At 43.3% G+C, this 10,846-nt stretch overlaps 1 protein-coding gene across 15 annotated transcripts in view; it reads right to left on the bottom strand.

Annotated features, from left to right (window-relative positions):
* The window catches only part of MARK3 (microtubule affinity regulating kinase 3), a 118,952-nt gene that overhangs the window by 8,543 nt on the left and 99,563 nt on the right, over positions 1 to 10,846 (bottom strand). For 9 of the 15 annotated variants that reach the window (XM_017505319.2, XM_017505303.2, XM_017505305.2 and 6 more), the window contains 2 exons: positions 5,939 to 6,097; positions 5,010 to 5,267 (listed from right to left, as the gene is read on the bottom strand). In XM_017505319.2, coding sequence (XP_017360808.1) covers positions 5,010 to 5,267; positions 5,939 to 6,097 — 417 coding nt within the window. The remainder of the gene's footprint in view (positions 1 to 5,009; positions 5,268 to 5,938; positions 6,098 to 10,846) is intronic. The other 6 variants (XM_017505313.2, XM_017505314.2, XM_017505315.2 and 3 more) reach the window with 1 other exon arrangement.

Below are 10,846 nucleotides of genomic sequence, written 5' to 3'. Positions count from 1 at the left end.
GAGACTCTGTCTCAAAGAAAAAAAAAGTATATAGAGATGGGGTCTCATTATGTTGCCCAGTTTGGTCTAGAACTCCTGGGTTCAAGTGATCTTCCTGCCTTGGCCTCCCAAAGTGCTGGGATTATAGGCGTGAGCCATGGTGCCTGTCCATTTCCTCATCTTCCACCTGGGAAAAATCAGGGTTACTGGTCAATTACTATAGGAGTCTTTTCTTATCTTTTCCTCCTACAATCCCTTGAGGTACAAAGAGGCAGGAGAAAGCTGCAGGTGGAGGCCTCGCACTCTGCTCATGGCAACAAGGATTAACCTGAGGGCAGAGGCACTTGCATGTGTGCCTGGCTGTTCTGCCTGCAGGGTATGGGTGACTCTGAAGCCTCTTAGCAAGGCCAGGCCTGATCCCAAGGGGAGAGAGTTTTGCTCCTGACTACAAAGGGCCCATAGCTCTCCAAAGCCATGTCCCCTCCAAGCAGAGTGTCGGCTTCCTGACTCCAGCCCTCTTCACACCTGGCCACACTGGGTCTCCCTTGCAGCATCTAAGTACAAACACTTCAGCCTTTCTGGAACTGCAATTTTAATCCTAGCAATAATTGCTAAAGGAGAATAAGAAGTTTCAACCACTCTAGCAAGGATTTTGATTGTTTTTAAGAACAAAATGTCAATAGCTGATTAGGTACAACACTACGGGAGATAATAGACCTCAGTTAATAAAGTTTAACAAGATATGATAAAAGACTACCTTTCTGCAAAAATTTGGGGGCGGAAACAGCCTTGAAACTGTAAATAAGGGGCCGGGCGCGGTGGCTCAAGCCTGTAATCCCAGCACTTTGGGAGGCCGAGGCGGGTGGATCACGAGGTCAAGAGATCGAGACCATCCTGGTCAATATGGTGAAACCCCGTCTCTACTAAAACTACAAAAAATTAGCCGGGCATGGTGGCACGTGCCTGTAATCCCAGCTACTCAGGAGGCTGAGGCAGGAGAATTGCTTGAACCCAGGAGGCAGAGGTTGTGGTGAGCCGAGATCGCGCCATTGCACTCCAGCCTGGGTAACAAGAGCGAGACTCCGTCTCCAAAAAAAAAAAAAAGAAACTGTAAATAAGATGACCACCTAGATTTTTTTTTAAACAAGAAGCCTGAGTTTCCAATTTTAATTCAAATATATGAAATAAATATAGTCCAACTGTCATGCCTGCAACTGTCTTTTCAAAGGGAAGCACAGTGTAGTGGCTAAAAGGATGCCTGATACTTTTTTTTTAAAGGGTTTCTCCATGTTGATCAGGCTGGTCTTGAACTCCTGACCTCAGGTAATCCACCCGCCTCAGCCTCCCAAAGTGTTGGGATTATAGGCATGAGCCACTGCACCCAGCCGATACTTTTTTTTTTTTTTTTTTTTTGACAGAGTGTCACTCTGTTGCCCAGGCTGGAGTGCAATAGTGTGATCTTGGCTCTCTGCAACCTACATCTCCTCGGTTCAAGCCATCCTCTTGCTTCACCCTCTCAAGTTGCTGGAATTACAAGCGTGTGCCACCACACCAGGCTAATTTTTGTATGTTTAGTAGAAATGGGGTTTCACCATGTTGGCCAGGCTGGTCTTGAACACTTGACCTCGAGTGATCTACCTCCTTTGACCACTCAAAGTGCTGGGGTTACAGGCATTGAGACACTGTACCAGGCCCTGATGCTTTTAAAAATATGTGCCTTAATGTCTCCGAACTTCACCTTCAGTTTCTTTTATAAAATGGGGTGGATTATGAAGATAAGTGTGTGTGTGCACATGTGTGTGCACATGTATAATAATATACTCATTTCATACATATAAATGTTTGTATATATGATATATAGTCATTTTATACATAAAATATGCCCACGTATGATGTATACACATATTTATATATATAAAATGAATATGTCTGTATCTCTATATATAGACAGCTACCTTAGCACATAATAAGCTAAGCAGCTTTGGCTGGGTACGGTGGCTCAAGCCACCGGCTGTAGGAGGCTGAGGCGGGTGGATCACTTGAGGTCAGGAGTTCAAGACCAGCCTGGCCAACATAACAAAACTGCATTTCTACTAAAAATACAAAAATCAGCCAGGCGTGATGGTGGCTGCCTGTAGTCCCAGCCACTTGGGAGGCTGAGGCGCAAGAATCACTTAAACCTGGGAGGCGGAGGTTTCAGTGAGCTGAGATTGCGCCACTGCATTCCAGCCTGGACGATAAAGTGAGACTCCAACTTCCAAAAAAAAAAAAAAAAAAAAGAGGTAGTTCATATTTTTATCAATGACACTCTTGTTTTCCTTTGTTTCATTATATACATATAATAAAATCAATGCTAGTCTTAAAATGACTGAAAAAAAGAGTATAAAGAAGACAAATAAACTCAAAGATTTTAATGATGTGCAAGAGGTTATTTAAAGAGACAAGTACAGAACAAAGTGGATGAACACAAAGCTGCCCTTTCTGAACTTAGCCAAGCCTCAGGGCTGCACATTCCCCCTGTGCTTGGGGCTCAGAGGGGAAAACACCTGTTGATATTAGGCAGGAACAGGAAGGTGAGCAGCCACGTGAACAGTGTCTGGCTCCATCTACTATCACCCGAGTTTCAGAGGTAGATTTCATTTCGGCCCAATCCCTGAAGAAGGAGCTAGGGGCAGAGAGGCCTGAGACAGGCCATGGGATAACCCTGAAAGGAAGAAATGATTTTTTTTTTTTTGGGACAGGGTCTCTCTCTGTTGCCCAGGCTAGAGTGCAGTGGCACAATCTCAGCTCACTGCAACCTCTGCGCTCTGGGTTCAAGCAATTCTCCAGCCTCCCAAGTAGCTGGGATTACAGGCATGTGTCAACAAATGGCTGACTTCTGTATTTTTAGTAGAGACAGGGTTACACCATGCTACCCAGGCTGGTCTCGAACTCCTGACTGCAAGTGATCCACCGGCCTCTGTCTCCCAAAGTGTTGAGATTTATAGGCACGAGCCACTGTGTCCGGCCAGGAAGGAATGATTTATTCTTAGAGTCACCAGACTCTTCTCAGGTTGAACTCACTGTCTCTCTTGCTGGCTGGTCATGGGGTGCCCCAAACCTAGCAAAGCTCTTCAGCCCATTCTGTTCTGACAAGTCTGAAATGAGGTGCTTAATAAATGGGCTAAGAAGTGAGTAAGAGGGTAAACAGAACCTGACGCATCTGACTTCCAGTTAATGCTAATGGATGTCAGAAATCCTCCCTAAGCTAGGCGGAGGTTGCAGTGAGCCAAGATTGCACCACTGCACTCCGGCCTTGGTGGCAGTGAGACTCCGTCAGAAAGGAGAAAGGAGAAAGGAGAAAGGAAAGGAAAAAGGAAAAGAAAGGAAAGGAAAAGGAAAAGAAAGGAAAAGGAAAAGGAAAAGGAAAGGAAAGGAAAGGAAAGGAGAAAGGAAAGGAGAAAGGAAAGGAGAAAGGAAAGGAGAAAGGAAAGGAGAAAGGAAAGGAAAGGAAAGGAAGGAAAAGAAAAGAAAAGAAAAGAAAGACTCCCTAGTCTATTCCATGTCCTAATAACAAGTACATCAGACTTTAATGTGACTCACCGGTTTCAGATGATTGATCTAATATAAAATTACTAAGAAATTACAGAGATTGAAAAGTAATATTTAGCTTACAGTTTAGATAATGGAGATGGTGTGAAATGAAGTAATAGGCTACAGGCCATAGGGAATACAGAAAAACAGAGGAGGGAACTGATCATTTCAGACCCAGCAAAGACTGCTGCTGCTGTCCTGTAACCTACAGATGACAAATAAGAGGGTCTGTCCCAGGCAAACCTGCAGGATAACTCAGACAGACTGAGCCACAGCTAGGCTTAATTTCAAAAAATTTCCTCTAGGGAGTCCTGAAACTGCAGGGGCTCTTGGGTTTCCTGGGTTCCTTCTTGGAAAGGTACCCTTCACTATTTGTTTATGGTTCAAAGTCGTACACTTTCTTCTTCCTCTTGAAACAGCTAGTATTTCTAGGCTTTTGTAACAGGTACACAAGGTTATAGAAATGAAGTTATCTCAAAGGACACTTAAGAGGTTACTGAGGCCCAGGGCCGGGTGTGGTGGCTCACAGCTGTAATCCCAGCACTTTGGGAGCCCGAGGCGGGTCAATCATGAGGTCAGGAGTTCGAAACCAGCCTGACCAACATGGTGAAACCCCGCCTCTACTAAAAATACAAAAATTAGCCAGTGTGGTGGCACATGCCTATAATCCCAGCTATTCAGGAGGCTGAGGCAGGAGACTCGCTTGAACCTGGGAGGTGGAGGTTGTGGTGAGCCGAGATTGTGCCATCAAGAGCAAAACTCTGTCTCAAAAAAAGAGTTTACTGAGGTCCAAAATGCTAGCCTACTAGATACATGGAGCATTTTAGAAAATTTCCAGGACCACCAGCCAAGAATCATAGAGCATTTTATACAAAAATAATAATTTTTTATTTTTTGAGAATAAATCAAACATTTTTATCTCCAAATGATACCATTTAAGGATACTAACTTGCTCTCAATATAAATTACTAAGACTGAGAGAGAAATTTTCAACATTTGGACTCTAAGAAATTTATTGCCACTTAACAACAATTAAGTGAGAGAAGGAGTTGTTTCTTTCCTCCAGGGCTGGAGATGATTAGGAAAGACATACATGGTCTTTCCTGCTGACTGCCACGGAGTGCCAGGCCCCAACCCACACCAGAACTCAAGTTCTGCCTGTTCGACTACGACGAACATGGCATGCAGATAGATATGTGAGCAAAAGGAACGTAAATAAAGAATAAAAAAAACCTCCTAAATGCTAGTTAACTTTTAGTGTTATGAAGACTCTGAGCTCTGTAATTTCTACTTTAAAGGTTTTAAAGTATAAAGTTAGATGTATATAAAACCAAAAACCCATGAGCTGAAGGCAGACTGAAAAGCATCCAAGCAGTAGTGGCTTCACACAACAAAAAAGGCATTTTTCCTTTTGCTCTACGTGTTCACACTCCAAAACCATCAAAACCACCACTTACCTCCTTGTGAGTTTTGAAGTTAATTTACTAAAGAGATTAGTGGAGCCTCGGCTTCGAGTATGGGACAATGGTGTGGCTTCATGGGACAGGCTGGGAGAGGCAGGAGGGCCATTATATGTGGCGGTTCGCCGTTCCCGGGGCTGGCCGTGGAAAGTGCTACGAATGGCGGTGCCTCTTGGGAAGCGGATTCGATCCGGGGTGGCTGCACTGCTAATACTGTGTGTTGAAGCAACTGGAGTTCTCTGATCAGGAACAGTGCTGTGAGACCAGAAAATTAAGAAGGTCTCAGAACATGACATACACAAATTTACAGTCACAATATACCTTTTATACACAGTGGAGAAAATAAGGTATAATAAATCCAGATCCAAGGGATATTTTATAGGACTTAGGAACAAAAGGTAGTTAAGTGGGAAGTGGTACCAACAGAACAATACATAATGAGACAAAGCCTCATGGAGTTTAAGGGAGGAGTATTATATATATTTTCAAGGACAAAATTAATGCAGGGAAATTCTAGGACAGAGAACAGCTAACTCACACTTTTCCCCTTTGCTTCCCTCTGAAATTGCTTATACACAGAGAACTGTGCCAATACGAAAGAAATAAAGGATATGCAGATGTGACTGAAGAACAGGCAACTAAAAAGTTTTGGAAGTACACAAATGGTATATGTATAAAATTCCACATGCTGAAAGCAACTTGGGAGGAGCAGGAACTTCTTACACACTTTGTAATATGCAAAGGCACGAAGACACACACACACACGCAACTGAGAACATCACGAGACAAGATGTGCTAACTAAAATCACATGGAAGAAGGACACCTTGTGGACAGCTAACAAAATCTCAGACTGTAAGATCCACAGCACAAAATTAAGAAGCAGTGGGTACACATTAGTTTCACAAAGAATGTGCATTTTTCTTACATAGACTTGAAGTTATCTCCTTCACTGTCTATTGGAGGTAACATCATCTTGGGGTGCCCAGAGGCTGACATGGACATCGACTTCTGATGTCTCAGCCGACAGGTAGATGTGGTACAAACTGAGGCAGGGCTAGCTGCGTAAGCGAACATTTCTGTCAGGCTGGGAGGGGTTTGGGTTCAGGCAGAGGCAGAAACACAGTATGAAGGAGCAGTGACCACAGAGCAACCTGTGTGTAATGCACATACTTTCCTCCCAAGAAAAGAGCAGATTATATGTTTGAATATCTGTTTCTATGAGAGGGACAGCATCCTCTGAGGTATGCACAAAATAAAACCTATTCTAAGAGATGCCTCAATTCAAATCTCAGTGGTAAAATGAATATATCAGCATGCTATGCTCTCAACATGTTCCCAAAACACACTGACATATTTTATTTTTTATTTACCTTTTTTTTTTTTTGTAGAGACAGGGTCTCGCTATGTTGCCCAGGCTGGTCTTAAACTTGTGGCTTCAAGTGATCCTCCTGCCTTAGCCTTCCATAGTGTTGGGATTACAGGCGTGAGCCATCACACCCAGCCAACACTGATGTATTTTAAATGAACTAATAAAATTATAGATATAGGAACTAGCTGCTACATAACAGAGTATGCTATGTTGTTTGGTATTTTTTTTTTCCCCAGACAGGGTTTTGCTGTCACCCAGCTGTAGTGCAGTGGTATGACTGTGGCTCACTGCAGCCTCAACTTCCTGGGCTCAGGCTATTCTCCCATCTCAGTCTCCTAAGTAGCTGGGAATACAGGTACGCTTCACCGTGCCTGGTTAATTTTTTGTATTTTTAGTAGAGAGGATTTTGCTATGTTGTCCAGGCTGGTCTTGAACTCCTGAGCTCAAGTAATATGCCTGCCTTGGCCTCCCAAAGTGTTGGGATTACAGGCATGCGCCACCACGTCTGGCCTTCCCATGTTCTTTTAACAATAGAGTCTAAAGTCTTCCTACTCAAAGGACATTTACTCCATGATTAAAACAAAACAAAACAAAACAAAAAAAGTCAGCAGAGCCCCCTTCTCCAAGATGGGCAAATTCATCAGAGCAAATTAACCGTTTACAGACATGGTAAGACAGAGTGGCTAGAGGTCTGCGCTCACTGGGACACATTATTTGGAATTCCAGCTCAGTCATCATGTCCTTGGAATTCAAGGGCAGTTTCTTTCCTTTAAGGGTAAGTAGGAATACAGCTCTTCCAGAATCTTTCTGCAGAAATGCTTTGGAAGGATTGAAACCTGCCAACTGGCAAGCTCTTCCTTTCCCTTACTCCCCATACCCAGACTAACCACATCTTGTTGGTGTCAACTTCCTAGCAGCCCTTTCAGGTGGCCCACCTGCTCCACTTCCACCACCAGGGCCTCAGTACAGAGCCTCACTCCTAGACTTTACTGGGCCCCCTGCCTTTGCCCCAACACCTCTGATCTATTCACCTTACAGCTGAGAACTTCCTAACATATAAACCAGACCTTGTCACTCATCTCTCATGCTTCTACAGAACACGAAGTCTTTGGAATAAAGTTCGGTCTCCTCGACTCAGAATACACACCCCCAGGCCCCTGAAGTCTGGCCCCTGCCATCTCTCTAGGTTTTGCCTTCTATCATTCCCTCTAGGAACTCAACTTTCGGCCTTCCTGATGATGTGCAGTCCATTGGTCAAGTACCAGGTCAAAAAATGTTTGCAGAAGTTATTCTTTTGGTATGGAGGGCTGGTATCTTTTTATTCACCCTTCAAAACTGAACCAGAGGTCGTCAACTCCATGAAGTCTTATCTGGTCAACTTTCCCACTAAGAGTTAAATCTCTTCTGTTTTCAGCTCATGCATGCCCAGTGTATCCTAGTGACCCTCCCTGCTGGACGTCCCTGAAAACACAGCACAAAATCTTGTCAATGTGCCTCCCATGAGTATAAGCAGAAAGCCTACAGAGCAGGTGTTCAATAAATATTCTCCTAACAGAGAAGGTTAGTTAATCAATAAGCCACTGGAATTCTGACATCCCCAACATGAGGGAGATAGGTCTTTAAAATCAAGAAGAAATGCTTGTTCCTACATTAAAACATTTTTATTTAAATTTTTATTTCTGAGGCGGGTCTTGCTCTATACACCCAGGCTAGAGGGCATTGGCACACTGTCACAGCATGCTGCAGCCTCAACTTCCTGGGCTTAAGCAAATCCTCCTATCTCAGCCTCTGAGTGGCTGAGGCCACAGAAGTGTGCCACTATGCCTGGCTAATTTTTAAATTTTCTGTAGAGATGGTGTCTCACTGTGAAGCCTAGGCTGGTCTCGAACTCCTGGGTTCAACTGATCCTTCTGCCTGGGCCACCCAAAGTGCTGGGATTACAGGCCTTATTAGCTACTGTGCCTGGTTCTGTCCCTGCATTTTTGTTTGAGAATTCTGCCCTCTGACTTGGGAGAACTTATACAGTTGGAGAAGAACTGGAAACAAATGTCTTACAAAGACAAAAATTTATTGTTTCGTTATTTTCCATTCTTTTCCTGTAGCAACAATATTTAAATTTAGCTTTGGTGGAAGCAACTCTAGGTCTCACCCAGATCAAGGAGACAACCTGAGGGCTTCTGCTTGAGCACAGCTGTGTGTGGGAGGAAGTTATGTCTAATGGTGCGGAGCCCAATCATGGAACTACTGCCGACGAGGCAGAGGCAGATGGACCCTGACTCTAGCCCTGGACTTTTTTTTAGTTATATGAACTAACAGCTCTTTTATACTTAAGCCTGTTTGGACTGGGTTTTCTGTCACCTGCAACAGAGATGGTTCTAACTGACTAAGGTTTTTAAAGAAATACTCAGTTGTTTCTTGTATATGCGTACAGACACATGTACACATGAATGCACACAAATGTATTTTTCTAACAAGTTATAGATAAATACAACCGTCTCTTGTGTCCTTACCTTTCAGGGGGAGTCTAGGGTCAATAAATTCTACCTCCAGCTGCTGACATTTTTTTTTTGTCCGAATGGGGACCTAGTATCAGTAGATGTGCCAAGAAAAACAGGGCAAGGAGGAGAGGCAGGAGTTGTTTGACCCTTTCCCCGGTGAATATAAATGGTCCCAAAGTCTCTGGAGAAGGAAAAGGCTTTTAGTCAGCTTGCAGGCAGGAGGGTGCTGCATCGATTCCCAATGAAGCACACTGCTGACAGGCCAACCAAAATCTTTAAGGCATACAAGCATGGCAAGAGGGTGTGGACACATGCTTTGCAGAAAAAACAAAAAACAAAAAACAAAACAAAACAAAAGATCCTCTAGAGACCTTTCTAAGAAGGAAATATAAATTTATTTTCTCATTATAAATTAAAAACATTTTTTTTGGGTAGAGGCGGGGTTTTGCCATGGCCCAGGCTGGTCTGGAACTCCTGAGCTTAGGCATACTGCCCGGCTCGACCTCCCAAAGTAATGGGATTATAAATTGTTAATTTGAGGCCGGGCGCAGCGGTGGGCCTCTGTAATCCCAGCTACTCAGGAGGCTGAGGCAGGAGAATCATTTGAACCCAGTGGCAGTGGTTGCAGTGAGCTGAGATCATACCACTGCACTCCAGTCTGGGTGACAAGAGAGAGACTCTGTTTCAAATTAAAATAATTAATTAAACTTTTTTACATACTAATTTTAAAGGCAATTAAATAAACTCTTTAGAAATTTAATCCCTGTCACATCATGAGTGTCACAAAGCAGGCAACAAAATAGATTTTTCTGACTTCAGTAAGCCTAACAGCTATAGGAAACAGTAAATTCAGTAAGATGTTTGCAAATTTCAATTTTGTACAATCAAGCTCACAAAAATCGTATTTACAACAGGCAGCCTCAACATCACAATGGTGTACATATATATTCTAAAAGGTCATCAAGTTGTTATGAAACGTGAAGAATATTTCCCCTCAGAAAAGTGTTAAAAATGATAGTTTTATTTTGTAGTCTAGCCCACAATTTACCTAAGCAAAACAGTAGCAGTATTACTTTTTTTAATAATTAAAAAAATTTTTAAGTTTTTGAGGATTCATACTAGCTGTATTAATTTTTAAATTTTTTTGAGACAGGGTCTGGCTCTATCGTCCAGGCTGGAGTACAATGGTGTGATCTTGGCTCACTGCTAACTCCGCCTTCCAGGCTCAAACCATCCTCCTGCCTTAGCCCCCAAATAACTGGGACTACAGGCATGCACCACCACACCTGGCTAATTTTTGTATTTTTAATAGAGATGGGGTTTCACCATGTTGACCAGGCTGGTCTTGAACTCCCAACCTCCGATGATCCACCTGCCTCGGCCTCCCAAAGTGCTGAGATTTACAGGCGTGAGCCACTATATGCCTGGCACCCAGTGAATTTTTTTGTCTTTTTGGTAGAGATGGTATTTTGCCATGTTGCCCAGGCTAATCTTGAACTCCTGGGCTCAAGCAATCCTCCTGTCTTGGCCTCCCAAAGTGCTGGGATTACAGTTGTGGGCCACCCTGCCTGGTCTGTATTATCTTTAAACTTTAATGTATAGAAATAGTAATGTTTTTCTTAAAATTCAAGTTGTATAAAGTTGAGTTCCTACTAATCTTCCCAATTGTTTTGCATTCATGACTATCTTTTAAAATTAAAAAAAAATTTTTTTTGTAGAGACAGGGTCTCGAGCTACTTTGCCCAGGCTGGTCTTGAGCTCCTCACCTCAAGTGATCTTCCTGTCTAGGCCTCCCAAAGTGCTGGGATGACAGGCCTTGTGAGCCACTGTGCTCAATCTTGACTACGTTTTCTTTTTTTTTTTGAGACGGAGTTTCACTCATGTTACCCAGGCTGGAGTGCAATGGCGCGATCTCGGCTCACTGCAACCTCCGCCTCCTGGGTTCAGGCAATTCTCCTGCCTCAGC

This window comes from Cebus imitator, unplaced genomic scaffold (assembly GCF_001604975.1).
Source record: "Cebus imitator isolate Cc_AM_T3 unplaced genomic scaffold, Cebus_imitator-1.0 Scaffold338, whole genome shotgun sequence".
Classification (NCBI taxonomy): Eukaryota; Metazoa; Chordata; class Mammalia; order Primates; family Cebidae; genus Cebus; species Cebus imitator.
The sequence above is the reverse complement of the archived record's forward strand: the minus strand, read 5'-3'. Positions and strand labels throughout refer to the sequence as shown.